Source organism: Leucopleurus acutus (genome assembly GCF_964270905.1).
Source record: "Leucopleurus acutus genome assembly, chromosome: X".
Taxonomy (NCBI): Eukaryota; Metazoa; Chordata; class Mammalia; order Artiodactyla; family Delphinidae; genus Leucopleurus; species Leucopleurus acutus.
The window spans coordinates 39235385-39260859 of NC_139148.1; the positions used below are offsets into that span (position 1 = coordinate 39235385).

Genomic DNA, 25475 nt, shown 5'->3' on the forward strand with positions numbered 1-25475 from the left:
AACATAGTTGGTAGGTTTAGGTACGTGCTGGCTTTGTTGGAAATTACTATGAATCTGTTGATTGAGTCTGAGTGTCCATTCTGATTTTTGCCTGGTGTTGTGTTTCGTGGTGATCAGAGTTGTGTATAGTACTCACTTTAGATGTGTTCCTTTTTTTAATGGAATATGGAAGATAGGTAATAGATGATCATGGTAGTGGCATCAATGTTTGGTGATAAGAGGAAGTATAGGATGTTGCCATCTTTTTACTTAGATTATTAAAGAAAATTTATTCGTGTTTGTATCTTGAAATCTTTTTCACCATGAAACTATATTTGCTGGTAAATTTAGTGCTAATCAGCCATGAGAAATTATCAGAGAGGAGTAGCAAAAGTTTCTAAATATCTAACTTAAGAGTTTAAAAAACTAAGACAATAACTAGCTTCATTTGCAATGCCATTATTAGCTTTAAAAAGTCATTTTATTTAGTGTAAAAATTAATAATTGTCATACTGTAGCCCAATAATTTTATGAATTTCACTGATATTAAAAAGCACTGAAATAAATTATATTTTTGTACTCTAACCATCTGCCAGATAGGATTATGTATGACTTAAATAAAGAAGATCTTGAAATTTCCAAATTATAGTAATTTCTGAGATGTCAGTGTAGCATTCAGGCTCTTTTAATTATAAGGAAGCAGAATGATAAGTTTTCAGTGATTGTGATTTGGTATATATGTACATTTAGATAGCTAAGAGTGGAATAAGAACGGAAGACAGTCCCTTTTAATAAATGTTAGACTTTAAGGATGGTAAAATCATCCCAAAATTCGCCTTGTTTAGGATGGCTTCTCCAAACTTGATAAGTATTTATGTATGTACTTTGGATAGGTAAATTTAAAATTTTGAAACTCTTCATCAAAGGCTTTATATTTTACAGGAGAGGAAAAATCAAGGCATTTTAAGTGGGTACCATGCTCCACATCACACTTTCTTATCCCATCAAAAGCTCTTGAAGCGGTGGTGAAAGGATTTTTTGATAATGGAAACTTTTTTTGTGGACACCAAACCTGAGAGTGTACTCAGACATTTGAGAAATCATACACATTTTTTTCTTCAGTGACTCCAGCACACAATAACACATAACAACATTGTAGTGTAGATTGTTAGGGAAATTTTGACAAAATTATTGGGGTGCTTGAAACAATCCTGGAAGAGTTGGAGCTTTTTATCTTAACCTAAGTAGAAGGTAGAGAAACAATTATTAAGTACCTATGGAGTGCTAAGCACTGTGATAAACCCTTAGAGAAGTTTTCTAGTTTTAATCCTTTAATCAGCCCTTTGAGTGTTATTAAAATTGAGAATCAGAGACGATAAGTTCCCCAGGATCTCCTGTAGCTAATGATGACTGGAATTTGTCAGACTCCAGAATCCTGTTCTTTCCATCATTCATTATTTTCCCTCTGCACTCTTCTGGATTACAAAAAAAGAATGATATCCTTAAAATACTGTTATTTTTTTTCTTCAGGGAACAAACAGAGTGAGTGCATATGCATGTATTGGAATGGGGGTAAAATTAGGAATAGAGTTAGAGTTGGTGGGTATGACGTGTATCATAAGAAGATAATTGAAAGACAGTTTATGGTAGTTTAAGTGGGTAGAGGTGATGGTAAAAAGTAGCTCTTCAGTATAAATGGTAGTTATCATTACTCTGGAGATTCTGTGAATTCTCATGTGATTCAATAAAGTTCTTACCATTTGTGGAAAAGATTAATATATTTGTTTATGTCAACATGGACCACAGTAAAAATTTAGATTTACAGCTAATGAATAAAGTTATCAGAGTGTTCCTACATTATCTTATTTGGCAAGTATTTCCATTTTATAAGTAGGAAAAGCACTTATGCCATAATTAGTGGTTCTTTTAATAAATAGGTATTTTAGAAGAATACTGCATTGACTATATCTGAGGTAGAAGTAAAATATATTGATTTCTTGGGTGATTGAATGGAGGATTATATGCATTATCTCAGGAAGGAAATGTATTTTAGGGTTTTGTCTTTTTTTAAAATGTTTGTATTTTTTATTTCTAGGCTGTTCGCTGCTACGAATCTCTAATCTTAAAAGCTGAAGGAAAAGTGGAGTCTGATTTCTTTTGTCAATTAGGTCACTTCAACCTCTTATTGGAAGATTATCCAAAAGGTAATTTTTTCCCCTTGTTAATTACTGTTTGATTTATATATGTATTCAAAATAACTGTAATTGTACTCTATCGGAAGTATTACCATTTTTACTTCTAAGAAATTATAAGCTTATGAACATCCTAAAAACAATGAGAAAAGTGGAGTAGATGGAAATGGGAAAAGTTCACATGACTCCATGTAAATCAGCAGTAAGTTGACCATTCTGCTAAACTGATAACCACCTACATGTGTACTACCGTTTTGTTCTGCCTTGTGAAAAATTCCTGCTTTTTAAAGGCTCAACTATAGTAGAAAGTGAGCCATTGATGGACACTTTGGAAAAGCAACACAAACTCAGCATTTCTCTTCTTTATCCTTTAACTTCGATTTTAGCTAGAAAATATTTGAATGAAAACCTGATCTGTAGCCATGTTATTGTAAAGGTAAGTAACATAGAGAGATGATCACACATGAGCTTGAGCGTTGGATAAAGCATTTTTTTTATTCATTTGAAAAGCTTTTCCTATCGGAAATAAGTGAGTTAAATTATTGAAGGTAGCCCCCCAAGATGTGTCCTTTTTATGGTACCAAGCGGCTGACCCAGGCCATTACTCACTTAGGAAGTTAAAAGCACCCCCCAAACACCACACCCCTCAATACCAAAGGCAAAGAAAAACTATATTCTTATAATCAATAACATTTTAACCTTTTGATGATAGTAAACATTTTAATGTGGAGTGGATGGACTTATGCTTGTTTTCCACAAATGTATTTAGGTGGGCTGAACAACTGAAAGGTTGTTCAGGGCTAGAGCGAAGGATTGTTCGTGTTTAATTATGTTAGGTCAAGTGAATACTTTCCTAATGAAAGTACAATTTTACTTTGAGACAGGTATGCTGTGGGGTTTGAAATTAGGCTTATTCCCCAGCTCATCTCTGTGGTTCAGCTGCATTACTTTTTAACAGATTATAAACATCCCTGAGCTTCTATCTGTAATCTGTAAAACGAGGGGAGGATGTGGTAGCTGCTCAGGGGTTTTGGGATTCCTGTGTGAAACTGGTTAATACTTAGCAAAGTGACTTCAGGGTAATAGGTATTGATAATTATTTAACAATCTATTAGATATTTTAATTAAAACAGTAACTTATTTAAAGGAAAGAATTATACAAAAGAAATAATACAGAGTTCTGTGCAATCTGATTTTTCATTGCTGCACCTTTTATTTGGAGAGCGCACTAGTTTTAGAGCATATAAACAGAGACCCAGACTTGAAAATTAGGTTTGCATATGTGGCTGTATGTCCTTATTGCTTAGTGGTCATTTAAAATAAATAAATAAATAAACAAACAAACAAATAAATAAAAAAAAAGCTTTTAAAACTTTATTAGTCTATGAATTTAGCTACATTTTCCATTTATAAAATGTTTGGCTGTGAAGGTAATGAAGAATCCAGGGATATTTGTTTTGGAGGTGTTTTCTTTTTTGGAAGGTGTGGTGGGGGCATGTGGCAACTAGACAGTGCTGGCAAACTAGCTTGTAGGAGTAATCTAGAAAGATGGGAGAAGAGAAGGGTAACCCAAGGATTTAAGTCCTTGAAAAGGTGTGCTCTGCGACCCGTTTGCTGTTGTGTAGATGAACTGGCCATTGATAATTTGTAATAGGAAGAAGAGGAAGGAGAGAATGAATGCAGAGGTATACATTTGTATTTCAGTATATTTTAGTATTTCAAGCTGATGGCTTCTTATTTCCTAGACGAGAGTTGTTTGAATTCATCCTTGAGGCTTTATTGACCACATTCCCACTTAAAAAAAATCCTTTAAAAATACTAATTATTGAAATCTTTCTATCCATTCTCTTCACTGTCTTCCCAGAAGTCCCAGACTAGAGCCAGTCTCTAGTAGCCCCTTCCACACATCATCACCATCATCACCAATTTATGGAGACATTTGTTACCTCAGGCTACTTTCTCCTTTTTTCTTTGGAACCAGTACAAGATGAGAACCTCTAGCCCCAAACAAATAGATGTTTATTTTTAGAGAACAGATTACAAACCATAACTTACTGGGAAATAAACATAAACTATTCAGTGAACATGTGAGTAGACTGCTCAGATGTATGTATGTGGGGGATTTACTGGCCCTGTTTATTCTGAGGACAGTTCTTTAAATACTGTCCTGAGTCCTCTTGTGCGTGAAATTTTCAGAGTTTGGGGTTCCTTATGAAAAACTGCTTCTACTTTTGGAGTAGAAAATGCTAGAAAATATTTTGTGTACATTTTGGACTGTGGTTTTTCTGCCCTTATTTCTTATTCTGATCTCATCTACTTCCTGTCTTATATGAATTTCTAAAAATTTCTGATCTACAGATAGTATACTTTCATTGTCTTTACTGTTATGGATTTATTAATTAAAAATTACCTTTTCATTTCAGAGGAATTTGAAGAAGAAGATAAAAAGACCTTATAAAACATTTTTTAGTCTTTCTGGTTGGTAATATGTATGAAGAATTTAAAAAATTTTCCATCACTTGATTTGGTTATTAGGCTTCTAGGAATTTGTCCTGAAAAAGTAATGGGTTAGAGGATTGCGGGAAAATGGAGGCTGGAGGCTTATTGCACTTAGCCTGTTGTTGGTTGGATTCCTCTGCAGTGAGTTTAGCATACAAGATGTTTAGTAAGGAGTACCTTTAGGATCAGCACTGTGGAAGGTGGGAAATGGAACCAGGATTGGACAGAGGGAGAAGTTAAGCTGTGACAGCCTTGGCCAACTCCATGGGGAGCCGCGGAGCTAGAATGGCTATCACTGGTTGGGCCAAGATGACCAGGCCTTTATACTCCATTCATTCCATACTGGACATGGGAAGGAGTGTGACCTCAGGCAGGGTTGCTCTCCTCAGCTTAAGACAACTCACTGCTAGAGGCTCTCTTGTACGCAAGACTGCCAACAGTCCTTCCTTGAAGTGGGATTTGAGTGGTTCCTTATAGTGTCTATACCTCCTTTCCACTCCTACCCCCACGGCTAACCTGTCAACCTCAGCTGAACCAAACAGCTGATGGGGCTGTCAGACAGACTGCCTTAAGCCATGGAGATGGTACTGTGATTTCTCTTCTTTGAGTTGAAGAACAACCTGAGAGACAGAGAACCCCGGGCTGAAGGACAAGTGTATATTCTTGTGAATATATGTGATGGGTCTCAGGAGCAGTTTAATTAATAGAAATTATGTGTAAATATTTGTGAATATGTATGGCAGATTATAGGAGAGAATCGTCATTAAGTTAAGTTGATTGCTTAGAAAATCCGGTAGTAAAATACCTCAGTACACAGCAAAATTATAAAAAGATAGAAACTCTGAGGTAAGAGACTTGGGGTGCAGATAGTAAAAATTCCAGAAGTAAAAAAATTAGTTGAAGGAGATACAATAATTAATCATTCCTGATATTAGTATGAAAACCTTGACACTTTTACAGATAGTTTCTTCATGGTTTGTGGTGAGCTGGAAGTTTTCCCTGAAATTCCACCTGATGATAGATCTTTCTCCCTTTCCTCCTTCCTTCAAGTAATTGGTCATTTGTTGCATTGTCTATCACTTTTGGGCAAAGTAGGTTTTGGTTGTTTTAGTTCCTCAGTAATTATAAATGGCTAGGGCAAGTTACATGCTAAGAGTTGCTTATGTGGAGAAGTCTTAAGTCAGAGTTGGTGAGCTCTTTTTGTCTTTCTCTCTTTCTATGTTTTTTGGGTGGAATGACAACACTCCATCCTAGGATATATATAGTATAAGGACATAAAGTGCATGTTTTCCAATAATAGATCTTGAGTTTGGCTTCTCCAAAAATTGCCTTTTTTTGGATCCTTGCATGGTTCATCTCTTTATTGTCATGGTTGTTGGAACTAAAGGTTGTGATTCTTGTAAGAATCTGCTCTTTGTTTAAAAATTCTTTCAGATAGTCATTGGGGTAGTTTGCATAGTATATATGATACAAATTTCCTTTGTGTTGAAATAGTAAAATGAAATGAAAATCCAGAATACTGACATAAACTGGCATGTAATATACATAGAATGAATATGATGTATCTTTCTGAAAGCTGATACAGTTAAGGTGATCATTCATGTGTTTCATTGCATTTGTAGTCATTGTACCCTCTTTCTCTATATAACTTTATTTAAACGTATTTACTGATATAAACAAATCACTGTGCCTCCACTCCCTCTCATCACAATTTGGGCATAATTGATTTTGTTCAATCTACTTGTGGCCTAGAATTAGAAAATGCAATTGAGAAAAATAACCCAAGGGAAAAAAATAGTGACCATAACCCAGGTTGTCAGTTCATATCCAGGCAACGAGCAAAAGTTGTAGCTTCAAGAACTAGAGAGCTGGTGGTAGAACACATTGAAGGAATACAAATAAGACAGCTACTTGATGGTTCTTGTAGTAAACCAAATGTGCGATATTAAAAACCTCAAGGAGGGACTTCCCTGGTGGTCCAGTGCTTGAGACTCTGCCCTTCCACTGCAGGGGGCACAGGTTCGATCCCTAGTTGGGGAACTAAGATCTCGCATGCTGCGTGGCCAAAAAAATAAAAAAATAAAAATAAAGACCTCGAAGAGTATATTATTTTAATGACGACAAAGAAGTAGTAAATCTGAGATCTCAGTAGATGTGTTAATTTGACTTGAAAACCTCAGTGAAGATGCTGATAGAGGAGTAAAAGGATTCCAAGATTTGTTTCTTTGCTTTTCCAACTTCCTGTCTGCTTGTCTCTGTAATCTTAGGAACAAAGGTCTGTCGTGTTGGATACTATCCAGAGGGTTTTTCAAATGTTTATGCGTATTAATACTACATACAAGAGAAGATGTGTTTTAGGCAGTCATAGATTTGAGAAGGCAGAAAGGTGCTAGGGAGTTAGGTACATCAGTCATTTATATACAGTGAAACAGTTAGTATAAGCTCTCTGAGATCTCATTTATCCCAGGGTATAAATACAACTTTTTAGTTCAGCCTCAGATAAAAATAATCAAAGATCTTTTGACCTAATAATAATCTTAGGCAGTCACAACTTGTTCTGGCCTAAAGATGACAGTCAGTGCAATTGACAGATTTACTTGTACTTCTTTCCTTTCCTTCCCTTCCATACCCAGAGACTCACCCGTGAGCAGCTAACCTGCTGCCTATAGTGTTATACACTGGGCTAGAGATGAAAAGAGAAATGCTGAGTTCTGCCTGCAGTTAGTGCATAGTCTAATGTGAGTGTAGATTGAATTTTAAATCTGTTTCTTCCTTGCATTTCTGTTGCATCTTACTCTGAAGGAGACTCCCTTTTTCTGGCAGAAAGTTAAATTTAACTTCCTTCTTATTTGCATTTGTATTTTTGCTTGTTTTCTTTTGCATTTAATTTATTTAGACCTGGTTACTTTGTTAGTACTCTGCCAGTTTTCTATAATCCTTTAAATTCATTATATTTTTCTCTCTTTTTAAGTCTACACAGACTAAATGGGCTTATTTAAAAACAAAATAAAACTCAGAATTATGAAAAAAGTCTGTCCATAAATAAAGTTGATTCCAACGATTAAAAATATCTGACCTTTGGAAATTGGTTGATAGAGAGTTGAAATTAATATGTTTGAGCACACCATTCTTGGTTAAGTGGCAGAAGAAAAGGACAGTCTTGCCTGAAGTACTGTTAAAAAGATTTCCTAGTGGGATGAACAAGGACTTCTTGAGCCAGTAAATAACTGAGGGATCTCCAAGTGAAGATTAGGTGATTTAGGGAAGGAAAAGCCCATTAGACAGATGGTACAATCCTGAAACTGGTTTTAAGCATTATAAGTATGTCCAAATAAATGATTTCCCTCATTCTCTATTAAGGACTTAAGGAAAATCTAGTTACAGTGGAGTAGGAATTTATTTTCACAATAGGTAACTGACTTAAAGATTGGAAATAAGGACTGTGCTTTGGTTAAAAGGATTTCATTAGAGAGACTCTGGTGGTGGGTACTTGTAGAGTTTTAATGATTTATTTGGATTAGGAAAAATGTTAAATATGTTAAGGTCTTTCTTAAAATATAGGATCCTAGGCCTAATGGAGTAAAGTATAATTGTTGAGAAATGTGTAAATGAATGGAAAGATAACAAATGCTCATTGAAGTGTCTCATTTACAAATCTGTGCTTGAAATTTGGAGCATTTACTTTTGTGACTTTGAATTTGAGGGCTTGTATTTATTTCTCAATTCATCATATTGTAGTATGGATGCCATGTTTCTCCCAATTGATAATCACATAGGCTTCTTCGGTTCACGTAGGTACCTCGGTTTCAGTTACATCATACTGTCTCTTTAAGGGCTCTTCAAATTCTAAAATGGGAATTTTATGAAGTCATGTAATATATATTGTTATTCATGTTATTGGAAACATACCCTTCAAGTTTGTTGAAATTCCCGTTAAAAGGGCAGTCCAGGCTTGATATGGTGATTGCACAAAATTGTCAGGGACCCTGGCTTCTCTTGGCTAGGAGGCACAAATATCAAAGACTTGATTCTAGCTTAAACAATAAGGAGATTTATTCCCTCATATAATTGAAGATTCATAGGTGAGTTGTGCACTAGATATAGTTCGAAGTCTAGAAATATCCAGTACTTTCCATCTGTTTCTGCTGCTATCTTCTGTGGGCTTCATCTTAAGAATAGTTCCCCTGTGGTGGCAGTTGGTGATATATGTATGCTTCCTTGTTCACATCAGGCAGTAGAGAGAAAACACCTTTTCCATGACTGTTCTCTATAAATCTGTCAAACCTTATTTGACTGTTCTGTTCTGTCTAGCTTGGTAAGTTGGTTTGCTTTTCTTTTTAGAAAACCATTAATCAGTGATCTTTATGAGCTAGCTACACTCATGTATGAAGAACTAGAAAACAGAAGATGGCTTGAAATCACCTCTTCCTCAGAACTGGAAAAATTACAGTCTAAATGTCCTTCCAGTGATAGGTTGGTTGGCATCATCTTTGTGCAAAAAAGATGAACATAATTCAAATAAGTTACTTGTTCGGATAAGTGATGATGTTTTTGGGTGATGCTTCTCTAATTTGAACATATTCAGGAAGTTCTCTATGTGGTATTCTATATGGTATTCATTTTGGCTGCTTACTGATGAACAGTATGAAAACATACCTGGAGTTTTAGAAAATGTTAATTTCCACCCTCCCCATTTTTTTTCAGTATAAAATTTTTTTACACGTGTTGAAAATCTTATTTGAAAATGTTACTCTTTTTAAAAATTGAGGTATAATTGATATATAACTATTAGTTTCAGGTATATAACATAATGATTTGATATTTGCATATATTGTGGAATGATCATAGTTAAGTCTAGTTAACATCTGTCACCATACACAGTTATAGTATTTTTTCTTGTGATGAGAACTTTTAAGATTTACTCTTAGCAGCTTTCAAATATGCAATACAGTATTGTTAATTATAGTCATCATGCTGCACATTACACCCCCGTGACTTATTTATTGCTCATGAGTTTTTAAAAAAAGGCTCTCTACCAATTCTAACGTGCATGTATAACCTTTACTTTACTTTGTTACTGCCTGCCCCTCACTGAGTTTTTGGATTGACAAGCTCTACAGTTGACTGTTCAACAGCACAGGTTTGAGCCTTGCAGGTCCTCTTATACGTGGGATTTTTTCAGTACATATATGTACTGCTATTTTTATCATCCGTGGATGTGGAATCCGTGCACATGCAGGGCCGACTGTGGGATGTGATCACAGTGGATTTTGGTATCTACGGCGGATCCTGGGACCAATCCACTGCAGATACTGAGGGACGACTGTAGTTTAATTTCTTCCAGAGCCTGTTATACCTTGAGATGGATTTAGGGGTATGGGATGCCCTATTTTGGAATTGAGTTGGAGTTTGGGGTAAGGTAATTGTGGGCTGGGTTTTTTTCTTTTTTGATTGTATGAAAGGGAGCAGCACAAAAGGAGTACGGTTGACCCTTGAACAACAGGGGTTTGAACTTCGCAGGTCCACTTACACATGGAATTTTTTCAGTAGTAAATACTATAGCACTACATGATCTTGTGGTCGGTTGAATCCAAGGATACAGAACTGCGGATCCAGAGAGCCGTCAATAAGTTATACTTGGCTTTTCTACTGTGCGGAGGTCAGTGCCTCTTACGTCTGTGTTGTTCAAGAGTCAACTGTAGTTCCTTTGCTCTTTGAGGTGGTTGAGCTCTTAGTCATTTTTTTTTTTTTTTTTTTTTTTTTTGAGGTATGTGGGCCTCTCACTGTTGTGGCCTCTCCCGTTGCGGAGCACAGGCTCCGGACACACAGGCTCAGCGGCCATGGCTCACAGGCCCAGTGGCTCCGCGGCATGTGGGATCTTCCCGGACCGGGGCACGAACCCGTGTCCCCTGCATCCGCAGGCGGACTCTCAACCACTGCGCCACCAGGGAAGCCCTCTTAGTCATTTTTGGAAGTGAGATCCCTTGTTAGAACAAACGACCCATCACATTCTGGAGTATTAATCCATTTATCAGATTTGGTCTCTGAGGAAGTTCAAGTTGATTCAAGAGGTTGCCCAGATTCTGTTCAAGTGCAGGTCTGAAATGTGACCATGGTTTTACTTCCTTGAACTCCTATATATTGGACATTTGTTACCATGTCTGACTATGAGTAGGGACGCCCCAGAGTTTAAATTGTTTGGTTTTAAATATCACTATCTGCTGGGAGGTGGGTATGATGGGAATTTTGTTGTAATGTTTCTTAAAACTTGTTAATTGATTTTGAAATGGGACATAATTGTGACTCATGCTTATTTTCCTTCTTTCAGCATTATCTGCATACCAGAGGTACTACAGTTTACAGTCTGACTACTGGAAGGTTAGTGCACATTTGCATACCCCTTCCCTTCTCCTCTTTCCCTCTTCCCCTTCCCTTCCCTTCCCTTCTCCTCTTCCCTCCCCTTCTCTTCTCTGGCAGATTACTGCTGTTTATACTCAAAACGAATTGTGCTCTTGCTTTTTTGTTTTGTTAATTGAAAATATTACTTCTAGGCAAAAGGGATTGGAAAGGGAGAAATGAGTGTTCTTCATTTGTGCTGTCTTGTATGATCAACTTGTATTTTGTTAAAAGAATTAGATTATTCTGACACAGTTTGTTGGCCAAAGACGATCCAAAGTGTGAAAGTTAAAGCCATTAAAATCAAATGGCAACAAAATGATTCTTCAGTTGTCTTAAGTTGGTACCTAGGAATAAAAGAAGTCTGAAGATGGCTGTATCAGGCTGAAAAGGGAAGGCATAAATGAAAATCTTTATTGGTATAGTCTGTCTATAATTGGAGCTCTGAGGGCAGCTGAACCTAACCATTTTTTAAAAGACCAGTACCTAAATGAAGAACTGTGCACAGCAATGAATCATCTATTTTCTTAGTTTGAGCAGTGCATAAAGTTACCTGGACAGGTTAATCTTTCACATCATGTTTACTTTGAAGTATAAGTTTACTGACCCAGTGGGGTTTCTTTATCTGAATTGCCATTTCAGATTTTTAAGGTGGATTTTATTTTTTCTATTGCCTAATTTATGTTTCTTTTTGATATGTAGAAGTTTTAACAGTATATTTTGGTAATTTAAAAAATATATTGAAAATATCTTTTCTAGTCTATGGCTTATCTTTTATTCTTTTTAAAGCTTATTGAAGTGTAATTAAATACCATAAAATTCAACTTCTTTATGCCATTCAGTGACTTTTAGTAAATTTCCAGAGTTGTGCAACCATAACCAAAGTCTTACTTTAGGACATGTCTATCTCACCGTAATGAAACCTCATGCCCAACCCCTGGCGAGTACTAATCTACTTTCTGTCTCTGTGTATTTGTATTTTCTGGGTATTTCATATAAATTGAATCATATAATATGTAGTCTTTTGTGACTGACTTCTTTCACTAAGCATATATTTTTAAGGTTGATCCATGTGTAGCATGTATTAATACTTTATTCCTTTTTATTATCTAATAATATTCCATTGTGTGGTTATACCATATTTTATATATCCATTCATCAGTTGAGCATTTTAGTTGTCTCTACTTTTTGGCTATTGTGAATAATGCTCCTGTGAACATCTGTATACAAGTTTTTTTGTGGACATATATAGTTTCAGTTGTCTTCGGTAAATAACCAGGGGTGGAATTGCCAGGTTGTAAAGTAAATCTATGTTTAACATTTTGAGAAACTGCCAAAATTGTTTTCCAGGGTGGCTGTAACATTTTACATTCTCACCAGCAGTGTATGAGGGTAACAGTTTCTCCATATCCTCATTATTACAGTTTTTATTTGCATTTTCCTAAAGACTGATGTTGAGCACTGTTTAATGACCACATTAGCTATTTGTGTATATTCTTTGGTGAAATGCCTCTGTAAACCTTTGCTGATTTTTAAATTTGTTTTTTAAAAAATTAGTGTGTTGGGACTGCCCTGGCGGTTCAGTGTTTAAGACTCCACGCTTCCAATGAAGGGTGCATGGGTTTGATCCCTGATCTGGGAACTAAGATCCCACATGGCTGCGTGGCGCGGCCGAAAACTTAAAAAAAAAAAAATTGGTGTGTTGTAAGAGTTCTTTATACATTCCGGATACAACCCCTTATCGGATATATAATTTGCAAATATTTTCTCAAAGTCTGTGGCTTATATTTTCATTTTCTTGATAGTATAGTTTGAAGTGCAAAAATTAAAAATTTTGATGACATCCAATTTCTCAACTGTTTCTTTCATTGCTTGGGCTTTTGGTTTTGTAGCTAAGAAATCTTTGCCTAATCCAGTGTCATGGTGATTTCTTCCATTGTTTATTCAATCAGTTGCTTCAGTACAGGTAGTACTGCAGTAAATAGTAAAAGTGTCTTTTTGTTAGTGTTCTTTGGTATAGATTCTCTTTGGTATAGATTCCTTGATAATTGGGATTGCTGGGTCTAGTGGTGTGAACCACTCCTTTGGGAGCGCTTGTTTCCCCTTGGTCTTAACCAAGAAAGTTTATGTCAGCAGGCTTTTGGTGAAATCTGATAGGTGAGAAATGGTGTCTTGTTTTTAACTTGCATTTTCTTAATTGAATTTTTAATTGAAGTTTAAAGACTATTTGTGTTTCCTTTTCTTTGAAATATTTGTTCATTTCTCTTCAGTTGGGCCATTGTTTTCTTTCTGTTTTGTATAGCCATATTTTATGTATGATCTGTATTTATCCTTTATTTGTGATAAAAATTGCAGTTTTCATTTATTGTTTTGTTTTGCTTTTGTGTGTTTGTTTTTGTCCATGCAGAAGTTATTTCTATCTAGTCAAATTTATCAGTCTTTTTCTAAATTGCACCTGCATGTTGAATCATAGGATAGTTTTTTCCTCACTCCCAGGTGTTAGAGAAATTCATCCACATTTTCTTTTAGTACTTAAATGGTTTTAGTTTTTAATTTAAATCTCTGATCCATTTGGGATTTATCCCTGATTTATAGTGTGAGGAACATCTAAGTTTATTCTTTGCCTATGGCTAATTATCCCAACATAATATATTGTTAAAAAATTTCATTTTTTCCGTACTAATTTGAGATGTTGCCTTAGTTGTATGCTAAATTTTCATATGAAGTTTTGTCTACTTATATTTTCTGTGGTCTGTTTCATTAGTCTGTTCATGAATTAATGCTATACTATTTTACTTACAGAGGTTTTGGAATAGGTTTACACTACATATACAGTATGTATACGGTAGTGCTGTGGCACCCTTTCCCCATTGTTCTTGTTTCTAGGGTTTCCCTGGCTGTCCTTTCTTTGTTGCTTGTTTTTCCAAATAAACTAATTAACTCCACAAAAATAGCTGATGATTTTTCTCTCCGGCTTTTTTGAAGTATCATTTACATTATTTTAAGTGTTCAAATTTGCTGCATTTCGGCAATTTATATGGGGTTGTGTAATCATTACTGCAATTAAGATATAGAATGTTTCTATCACTCAAGTGTTCCATTGTCCCCCTTTACAGTTGATTCCCATTCTTGACCCCTGGTCCCAGGCAACCAGTTATCTGTGTATATGCTTTCTGGAGTCTCTAATTTTGCCGTTCCTAGAATGTCACACACCTGGATTCAAATAGCATGTATTTTTTGGTTTTAATTTAGCATACTGTTTTTGAGATTCATCCATGTTCTTGTGTGTATCAGTATTGTGTTCCTTTTCATTGTTATGTAGTATCTAATAGAATGATTATACCACAATTAATTTTCCCATTTATTAGTTGACAAACATTAGGGTTGTGTCCAGCTTTTGATAAGCATGAATGAAGTGCAGTGAACATTATTTGTTTTTGTGTAGACATAGGTTTTCACTTCTCTTGGTATATATACCTAGGATTTGGAAATGCTGGGTCACATTGCAGTTGTAGAGTTAATGGCCAAACTTTTACAAAGTGGCTGTACCACTTCACATTCTTACTAGCAATATATGAGATTCTCAATTGTTCTACATCTTGGATATCACTCGGTACTTTCAATCTTTTTAACTTTACCCATTCTAGTAAGTAAGTAGTGGGTTTTCATTTTGGTTTTGTCTGCGTTTCCCCAATGATAGTGATGTTGAGCATCTTCTATGTGCTATTGGCCTTTCATGTACCTTTTGTTATTATCTGTTCACATCTTTTGCTGATTTTTAACTTCTTTTTGTGTATTATTAATTGAGTTGCATGGGCTCTTTGCATATTCCCTTTGTCAGATGTGTTTTGCAAATACTTTTTCACAGTCTGTGGTTTGCTTTTTGTTTTCTTACTTGTGCCTTTTTACGAGCAAATATTTATAATTTTGATGAAGTCCATTTAATAATTTTTTTCTTTTATACCTTGTGGTTTTTGTGTTCTGCTAAGAACTCTTTGCCTACCTGAAGATCATAAACATTTCCTCACCTTTTTTTTCCCCAGGAGTTCTATAATCACATTTCTTAAATTTTGGTTTATGATACATTTCAGGTTGTTCATGATGTGAGATGAGCATCAGTGTTCTTCCCCACCCCTTGAACACATATCCAGTTGTTCTAGCATCATTCATTGGAAAGACTGTCCTTTCAAATTTGATTTACTGTTTATTTCCTCTTAGATAAAAATCAGTTGACCATTTAGTTTTGTGTCTATTGCTAGATCCTCTGTTATATTCCCTGTTACGTTATGTTCTATATGTCTATTTTTTCTTTCTTTTTTTTCCTTTTTCTTTTCTTAACATCTTTATTGGAGTATAATTGCTTTACAATGGTCTCTTAGTTTCTGCTTTAAAACAAAGTGAATCAGCTATGCATATACATATATCCCCATATCTCCTCCCTCTCGCATCTCCCTCCCACCCTCCCTATCCCACCCTTCTAGGTGGTCACAAAGCACCAAGCTGATCTCCCTGTGCTATGTGGCTGCTTCCCACTAGCTATCTATTTTACATTTGGTAGTGTATATTTGTCCATGCTACTCTCTCACTTCGTCCCAGCTTACCCTTCCCCCTTCCCCTTCCCCTTCCCCGTGTCCTCAAGTCCATTCTCTATGTCTGCATCTTTATTCCTGTCCTGCCCATAGGTTCTTCAGAACCTTCTCTTTTTTTTAATTTTTAAGATTCCATATATATGTGTTAGCATATGGTATTTGTTTTTCTCTTTCTGACTTACTTCACTCTGTATGACAGTCTCTGGGTCCATCCACCTCACTACAAATAACTCAATTTCGTTTCTTTTTATGGATGAGTAATATTCCATTGTATATATGTGCCACATCTTCTTTATCCATTCATCTGTTGATGGACACTTAGGTTGCTTCCATGTTCTGGCTATTGTAAATAGAGCTGCAATGAACATTTTGGTACATGACTCGTTTTGAATTATGTTTTTCTCAGGGTATATGCCCAGTAGTGGGATTGCTGGGTCGTATGGTAGTTCTATTTGTAGTTTTTTAAGGAACCTCCATACTGTTCTCCACAGTGGCTGTATCAGTTTACATTCCCACCAACAGTGCAAGAGTGTTTCCTTTTCTCCACACCCTCTCCAGCATTTATTGTTTGTAGATATTTTGATGATGGCCATTCTGACTGGTGTGAGGTGATACCTCATTGTAGTTTTAATTTGCATTTCTCTAATGATGAGTGATGTTGAGCATCCTTTCATGTGTTTGTTGGCAATCTGTATATCTTCTTTGAACAAATGTCTATTTAGGTCTTCTGCCCATTTTTGGATTGGGTTGTTTGTTTTTTTGATATTGAGCTGCATGAGCTGCTTGTAAATTTTGGAGATTAATCCTTTGTCAGTTGCTTCATTTGCAAATATATTCTCCCATTCTGAGGATTGTCTTTTCTTTCTTTCTTTTTTTTTTTTTTTTGCGGTACATGGGCCTCTCACTGTTGTGGCCTCTCCCGTTGCAGAGTACAGGCTCCGGAGGTGCAGGCTCAGCGGCCGTGGCTCACGGGCCCAGCCGCTCTGCGGCATGTGGAATCTTCCCGGCCCGGGGCATGAACCCGCGTCCCCTGCATCGGCAGGCGGACTCTCAACCGCTGTACCACCAGGGAAGCCCCTGAGGGTTGTCTTTTCATCTTGTTTATGGTTTCTTTTGCTGTGCAAAAGCTTTTAAGTTTCATTAGGTCCCGTTTGTTTACTTTTGTTTTTATTTCCATTTCTCTAGGAGATGGGTCAAAAAGGATCTTGCTGTGATTTATGTCATAGAGTGTTCTGCCTATGTTTTCCTCTAAGAGTTTTATAGTGTCTGGCCTTACACTTACGTCTTTAATCCATTTTGAGTTTTTTTTTGTGTGTTTGTGTGTATGGTGTTAGAGAGTGTTCTAATTTCATTTTTTTACATGTAGCTGTCCAGTTTTCCGAGCACCACTTACTGAAGAGGCTGTCTTTTCTCCATTGTATATTCTTACCTCCTTGATCAAAGATGAGGTGACCATATGTGTGTGGGTGTATCTCTGGTCTTTCTATCCTGTTCCATTGAGCTATCTTTCTGTTTTTCTGCCACTACCATACTGTTCATTACTGTAGCTTTGTAGTATAGTCTGAAGGCCGGGAGCCTGATTCCTTCAGCTCTTTTTCTTTCTCAAGATCACTTTGGCTCTTCGGGGTCTTTTGTGTTTCCATACAAATTGTGAATTTTTTTGTTCTAGTTCTATGAAAAATGCCATTCGTAGTTTGATAGGGATTGCATTGAATCTGTACATTGCTTTGGGTAGTATAGTCATTTTCACAATGTTGATTCTTCCAATCTAAGAACATGGTATATCTCTCTATCTGTTTGTATCATTTTTAATTTCTTTCATCAATGTGTTATAGTTCTGTGCATACAGGTCTTTTGTCTCCTTAGGTAGGTTTATTCCTAGATATTTTATTCTTTTTGTTGCATTGGTAAATGGGCATGTTTCCTTAATTTCTCTTTCAGATTTTTCATCATTAGTGTATAGGAATGCAAGAGATTTCTGTGCATGAATTTTGTATCCTGGTACTTTACCACATTCGTTGATTAGCTCTTGTACTTTTCTGGTGGCATCTTTAGGATTCTGTATGTATAGTATCATGTCATCTACAAAGAGTGACAGTTTTACTTCTTCTTTTCTGGTTTAGATTCCTTGTATTTCTTTCTCTTCTCTAATTGCTGTGGTTTAAACTTCCAAAACTATGTTGAATAATAGTGGTGAGAATGGACAACCTTGTCTTGTTCCTGATCTTAGAGGAAATGGTTTCAGTTTTTCACCATTGAGAATGAAGTTGGCTGTGGGTTTGTCATATATGGCCTTTATTATGTTGAGGTAAGTTCCCTCTATGCCTACTTTCTGGAGGGTTTTTATCATAAATGGGTATTGAATTTTGTCAAAAGCTTTTTCTGCATTGATTGAGACGACCATATGGTTTTTCTCCTTCAGTTTGTTAATATGGTTTATCACATTGGTTGATTTGCGTACATTGAATCCTTGCATTCCTGGGGTAAACCCTACTTGACCATGGTGTATGATCCTTTTAATGTGCTGTTGGATTCTGTTTGTATTATTTTGTTGAGAATTTTTGCATCTGTGTTCATCAGTGATATTGGCCTGTAGTTTTCTTTCTTTGTGACATCTTTGTCTGGTTTTGGTATCAGGGTGATGGTGGCCTCGTAGAATGAGTTTGGGAATGTTCCTCCCTCTGCTGTAGTTTGGAGGAGTTTGAGAAGGATAGGTGTTAGCTCTTCTCAAAATGTTTGATAGAATTCGCCTGTGAAGCCGTCTGGTCCTGGGCTTTTGTTTGTTGGAAGATTTTTAATCACAGTCTCAATTTCAGTGCTTGTGATTGGTCTGTTTATATTTTCTGTTTCTTCCTGTTTCAGTCTTGGGAGGTTGTGCTTTTCAAAGACTTTGTCCATTTCTTCCAGGTTGTCCAGTTTATTGGCATAGAGTTGCTTTTAGTAATCTCTCATGATCCTTTGTATTCTGCAGTGTCAGTTTTTACTTCTCCTTTTTCATTTCTAATTCTATTGATTGGAGTCCTCTCCCTTTTTTTCTTATTGAGTCTGGCTAATGGTTTATCTATTTTGTTTATCTTCTCAAAGAACCAGCTTTTAGTTTTATTGATCTTTGCTATTGTTTCCTTCATTTCTTTTTCATTTATTTCTGGTATGATCTTTATGATTTCTTTCCTTCTGGTAACGTTGGGGTTTATTTTGTTCTTCTTTCTGTAATTGCTCTAGGTGTAAGGTTAGGTTGTTTATTTGAAATGTTTCTTGTTTCTTGAGGTAGGATTGTATTGCTATAACCTTCCCTCTTAGAACTGCTTTTTCTGCATCCCATTGGTTTTGTGTCGTTGTGTTTTCATTGTCATTTGTTTCTAGGCACTTTTTGATTTCCTCAGTGATCTCTTGGTTATTTAGTGGTGTATTGTTTAGCCTCCATGTGTTTGTATTTTTTACAGACTTTTTCCTGTAATTGATATCTAGTTTCGTAGTGTTGTCGTTGGAAAAGATACTTGATGTGTTTTCAGTTTTCTTAAATTTACCAAGGCTTCATTTGTGATCCAGGATATGATGTGTCCTAGAGAATGTTGCATGAGCACTTGAAAGTGTATTCTGTTGTTTTTGGATAGAATGTCCTATAAATATCAATTAATTCCATTTAAAGCTTGTTTTAAAGCTTTAAGTCGCCTACCATGATTGTGTTGCTGTCGATTTCCCCTTTAATGGCTGTTAGGATTTGCCTTATGTATTGAAGTGCTCCTATGTTGGGTGCATAAATATTTACAATTGTTATATCTTCTTGGATTGATCCCTTGGTCATTATGTAGTTTCCTTCTTTGTCTCTTGTAAAAGTCTTTATTTTATAGTATATTTTGTCTGATATGAGAATTGCTACTCCAGCTTTCTTTTGATTTCCATTTGCATGGAATATCTTTTTTCGTCCCCTCTGTTGCAGTCTCTATGTATTCTTAGGTCTGAAGTGGATCTCTTGTAGACAGCATATGTATGGGTCTTGTTTTTGTATCCATTCGGCCAGTTTGTGTTTTTGGTTTGAGCATGTAATCCATTTACATTTAAGGTAGTTATCGATATGTGTGTTCCTGGTACCATTTTCTTAATTGTTTGGGTTTGTTATTGTAGGTCTTTTCCTGCTCTTGTGTTTCCTGCCTAGAGACGTTCTTTTAGCATTTGTTGTAAAGCTGGTTTGGTGGTGCTGACTTCTTAGCTTTTGCTTGTCTGTAAAGGTTTTAATTTCTCCGTTGAATCTGAATGAGATCCTTGCTGGGTAGAGTAATCTTGGTTGTAGGTTTTTCCCTTTCATCACTTTAAATATGTCCTGCCACTCCCTTCTGGCTTGCAGAGTTTCTGCTGAAAGATCAGCTGTTAACCTTATGGAGATTCCCTTGTATGTTATTTGTTGTTTTTCCTTTTCTGCTTTTAATATTTTTTCTTTGTACTTAAATTTTCATAGTGTGATTAATATGTGTCTTGGCGTGTTTCTCCTTGGATTTGTCCTGTATGGACTCTCTGTGCTGCCTGGATTTGATTAACTGTTTTCTTTCCCATATTAGGGAAGTTTTCAACTATAATCTCTTGAAATATTTTCTCAGTCCCTTTCTTTTTCTCTTCTTCTTCTGGGATCCCTGTAACTCGAATGTTAGTGCATTTACTGTGGTCCCAGGGGTCTCTGAGGCTGTCCTCCGTTCTTCTCATGCTTTTTACTTTATTGTGCTCTGTGGTAGTTATTTCCACTGTTTTATCTTACAGGTGACTTACCTGTTCTTCTTCTATTGATCCCTTCTGGAGAATTTTTAATTTTATTTATTGTGCTGTTCATCATTGTTTGTTTGCTCTGTTCTTCTAGGTCCTTGTTAAATGTTTCCTGTATTTTCTCTGTTCTGTTTCCAAGATTTTGGATCATCTTTACTATCATTACTCTGAATTCTTTTTCAGGTAGACTGCCTATTTCCTCTTCATTTGTTTGGTATGGTGGGTTTCTGCGTTGCTCCTTCGTCTACTGTGTGTTTCTCTGTCTTTTCATTTTGCTTAACTTACTGTGTTTGGGGTCTCCTTTTCACAGGCTGCAGGTTCGTAGTTCCCGTTGTTTTTGGTGTCTGCCGCCAGTGGCTAAGGATGATTCACTGGGTTGTGTAGGCTTCCTGGTGGAGGGCATTCGTGCCTGTGTTCTGGTGGATTAGGTTGGATCTTGTCTTTCTGGTGGGCAGGACCATGTCTGGTGGTGTGTTTTTGAGTGTCTGTGACCTTATTATTTTAATTTTAGGCAGCATCTCTGCTCATGGATGAGGTTGTGTTCCTGTCTTGCTAGTTGTTTGGCCGTAGGGTGTCTAGCACTGTAGCTTGCTGGTTGTTGAGTGGAGCTGGGTCTTAGCGTTGCGATGGAGATCTCTGGGAGCAGTTTCGCCATTTGATATTTCATGTGCAGCCTGGAGGTCTCTGTTGGACCATTGTCCTGAACTCGGCTCTCCCACCTCAGAGGCAGAGGCCTGACACCCGGCTGGAGCACCAAGACCGTGTCAGCCACATGGCCCAGAAGAAAAGGGAGAGAAAAAGGAAGGAAGGGAGGGAGAGAGGGAAGGAAAATTATTAAAAATAAAAAAATTAAAAAGTAATAAAAAAGAGAGCAGCCAAACCAAAAAAGAAATCCACCAATGATAGCAAGTGCTAAAAACTATACTAAAAAAATAATAAAAAGAAAAACGGACAGACAGAACCCTAGGACAGATGGTAAAAGCAAAGCTATACAGACAAAGTCACACAAAGAAGCACGCACATACACACTAACAAAAAGAGAAAAAGAAAAAATATATATATATAAAAAAGGAAGAGAGCAACCAAATCAATAAACAAATATACCAATGATAATAAACTCTAAATACTAAACTAAGATAAACATAAAACCAGAAACAAATTAGATGCAGAAAGCAAACCCCAAGTCTACAGTTGCTTCCAAAGTCTACCGCCTCAATTTTGGGATGATTCATTGTCTATTCAGGTGTTCCACAGATGCAGGATATATCAAGTTGATTGTGGAGATTTAATCTGCTGCTCCTGAGGCTGCTGGGAGAAATTTCCCTTTCTCTTCTTTGTTAGTACAGCTCCTGGGGTTCAGCTTTGGATTTGGCCCCGCCTCTACGTGTAGGTCGCCTGAGGGCGTCTGTTCTTCACTCAGGACGGGGTTAAAGTAGCAGCTGAATAGGGGGCTATGGCTCACTCAGGCCGAGGGGGAGGGAAGGGTATGCAATGCGGATGGAGCCTGCCGCGGCAGAGGCCGGACTGACATTGCAGCAGCCTGAGGCGCGGCATTTTTTCTCCTGGGGAAGTTGTCCCTGGATCACAGGACCCTGGCAGTGGAGGGCTGCACAGGCTCCCGGGAGGGGAGGTGTGGATAGTAACCTGTGCTTGCACACAGGCTTATTGGTGGCTGCAGCAGGTGCCTTACCGTTACTTGCCCGTCTCTGGGGTCTGTGCTGATAGCTGTGGCTCACGCCCGTCTCTGGAGCTCATTTAGGCAGTGCTCTGAATCCCCTCTCCTTGCACACCCTGAAACATTGGTCTCTTGCCTCTTAGGCAGGTCCAGAGTTTTTCCAGGACTCCCTCCCGGCTAGCTGTGGCACACTAACCCGCTTCCGGCAGTGTTCATGCAGCCAACCGCAGTCCTCTCCCTGGTATCTGACCTGTGAAGCCCGAGCCTCAGCTCCTAGCCCCTGCCCGTCCCGGCGGGTGAGCAGAGTAGCCTCTCGGGCTGGTGAGTGCTGGTCAGCACTGATCCTCTGTTCGGGAATCTCTCCGCTTTGCCCTCCGCACCCCTGTTGCTGTGCTCTCCTCTGTGGCTCCGAAGTTTCCCCCCATCTCCACCAGTGAAGGGGCTTCCTAGTGTGTGGAAACTTTTCCTCCTTCACAGCTCCCTCCCAGAGGTGCGGGTCCTGTCCCTATTCTTTTGTCTCTGTTTTTTCTTTTGCCCTACCCAGGTACGTGGTGAGTTTCTTGCCTTTTGGGAAGTCTGAGGTCTTCTGCCAGTGTTCAGTAGGTGTTCTGTAGGAGTTGTTCCACATGTAGTTGTATTTCTGATGTATTTGTGGAGACGAAAGTGATATACACGTCTTACTCCTCTGCCATCTTGAAGGTCTCCTATATGTCTATTTTAAAGCCAGTAGCATACTGTTTTGCTACTTTAGTCTTGAAATCAAGCAGTGTAAGTTTTCTGTGGTCTTTTTCAAAATTTTGTTTTTTTCTAGGTCGTTTGCTTTTCTATATACAGTTTAGAAGCAATTTGCCAATTTCTCCTGCTAGGATTTTGATTGGGACTGCATTGTATGCATTGACCAATTTGGGGAGAATATCTCTTTTTAAAAATAATGCATTTGTTTGTCCACAAACATGGTATATCTCACCATTTATTTAGGTCTTCTTTAATTTTCTTCAGCAATGTTTTATTGTTTCCATCGCACATTTTTCCTTGTTAAGTTTATCTCTAGTTTACTCTTTGATGCTGTTGTGATTGGAGTCGTTGTAAAATTTTATTTCCAATTATTGTTGCTATTGTATAGGAGCAGAAAAGATTATTGTACATTTACCTAGCATCCTGCTATCTTGATAAATTATTAGGTCTGGTAGCTTTGGTCTAGATTTCAGAGGATTTTCTATGTACGTTATTATGCTGCTTGCAGATAAATACAATTTTTCTTTTCTAATCTGTGGTTACTACTTAATCTTTTTCTTGCCTTGTTGGATTGGCAAGGACCTCTAGTATAGTGTTGAATAGAAGGGAACATCCTTGTGTTGTTCCTGGTCTTTGGGGGAAAACATTCAGTTTTCACCCTTGAATACGATGTTAACTGTAGAGTTTTTAGAGATTCAGATTGAAGAAGTTTCCTTCTGTTACTAGTTTTACTTTGAGATTTCTTTTTTTTTGTTGTTCCTGTTTTCATTTATAATGAATAGGTATGGAACTTGTCAAGTAATTATTCCTTCCTGTATTGAGAGTCTATGGATTTTCTTTCTTAATGTGTTATACAGTTAGGTACATTGCTTGATTCTTTTTTTTTTTTTAAAGCTGTTCCTTGGATAAACCCCTGTTAGATCTGTTATCATTTTTATATGTTGTTGGCTTCATTGTAGTAATAATTTGTTGAGCATTTTTGCATCTTTGTTCATAAATGATATTACTCTAATTTTCTTCTTACAACTTCTGATTTTTTTCCATGAGGATAAATCTGGCCTCATAAAAAGAGTGGGGAATTGTTCTCTCCTCTCTATTTCTGAGTGTATGTGTAGGGTTGGTATTATTTCTTCTTCCAGTGTTGAATAGAATTTATCAGTAAAGTCAGCTGGACCTAGAGTTTCTTTGTGAATAGTTTTTAACTACAATTTGAATTCCTCTAATATGTACAGGGCTATTCAGGTTTTCTGTTACTTCTTGTTTCAGTTTTATTTTGTCTTTCAAGGAGTTTGTCTCTTTCATAAAATTTCACATTTACTATTTTTTCTGTCATAACCCTAATTTCCTTTAAATAACTGTAGAATCTGTATATTGTCTTTCATTCCTGATATTGGTAATTTGGTCTTCTCTTTTTTTCTCGGTCAGCCTGGCTGGATGGTTACCAATTTTATTGATGTTTGCAAAAAGTCAAATTTTTGTTTTGTAGTTTTTTTCTTCAGTATTGTTTTCCTGTTTTACATTTCATCCAATCCCTATTTCATTGATTCCTGATTGTCTTTATTATTTGCTTCTGCTTACTTTGTGTTTAATTTTCTTATTTCCTAAGATGGAAGCTTAGATCATCGATTTTCTACCTTTTTTCTCTAATTCAAGTGTTTCAAAGTATGCATTTTTCTTAGTATTGATATAGCTGTATCTCACAAATTTTATATTTTTAATTTTCATTGTCATTCATTTGAAAGCATTTTCTACTTCACTTCCACTTTCTTACCCATGGTTATTTATATATATATTGTATAATTTCAAAATACTTGGGTTATTTTAGCTATCTCATAGTTAGTAATTTTTGTTTCATTTATATAACATACTCTATGATTTCATTCTTTCAGAATGTATTGAGACTTTATTGGGTCAGCACTTGAAAAGAAGCACATGATTTGCATTTGTTGGTTGTATTGTGGTATAAATAACAGTTAAAGATATTTGAAGGTATTTTTCTTAAACAATTTTTTTTGTCCTTGTCATTTGCTGACAGGTTATTATCTCTTCTTGTGATGGTAGAATTGTCTTTCTTAATTTTGCCCTTTTGTTCTTTAATATATTTTGAAACTCTCTTATTAGGTACACACACATTTGTTATTGTTATTTTTACCTGATGAACTGACGCTTTTGTCATAAAGAAATACTGTTTTTTACCTTTAGTAATTCCTTTTGTTTTGACATGTGTTTTATCTGATTTTAATTTAGCTATTCCTTTCTTCTTAGGCTTGTTATTTCTGTGAGATATCCGTTTCTTTTTTTTCTTTTTTCTTTTTTTTTTGCGGTACGCGGGCCTCTCACTGTTGTGGCCTCTCCCGTTGCGGAGCACAGGCTCCGGATGCGCAGGCTCAGCGGCCATGGCTCACGGGCCTAGACGCTCTGCGGCATGTGGGATCCTTCTGGACTGGGGCACGAACCCGCGTCCCCTGCATCGGCAGGCGGACTGTCAACCACTGTGCCACCAGGGAAGCCCGAGATATCCTTTTCTTTTCAACCTTTTGGCATCTTTATATTTATAATACTTTTATAGATAGCTTGTTAAATGGGTCTTGCTTTTTTATCCAATCTGAAAGTCTCTGTTTTTTACTTGTGCTGTTTAGCCACTGATAGTTAATG

At 36.8% G+C, this 25475-nt stretch overlaps 1 protein-coding gene across 3 annotated transcripts in view; it reads left to right on the forward strand.

The window, feature by feature from the left end:
* Window positions 1–25475, forward strand: part of KDM6A (lysine demethylase 6A) — a 208927-nt gene that overhangs the window by 70350 nt on the left and 113102 nt on the right. For all 3 annotated transcript variants that reach the window (XM_082865264.1, XM_082865266.1, XM_082865265.1), the window contains exons 3-4: window positions 2075–2183; window positions 10999–11048. In XM_082865264.1, coding sequence (XP_082721390.1) covers window positions 2075–2183; window positions 10999–11048 — 159 coding nt within the window. The remainder of the gene's footprint in view (window positions 1–2074; window positions 2184–10998; window positions 11049–25475) is intronic.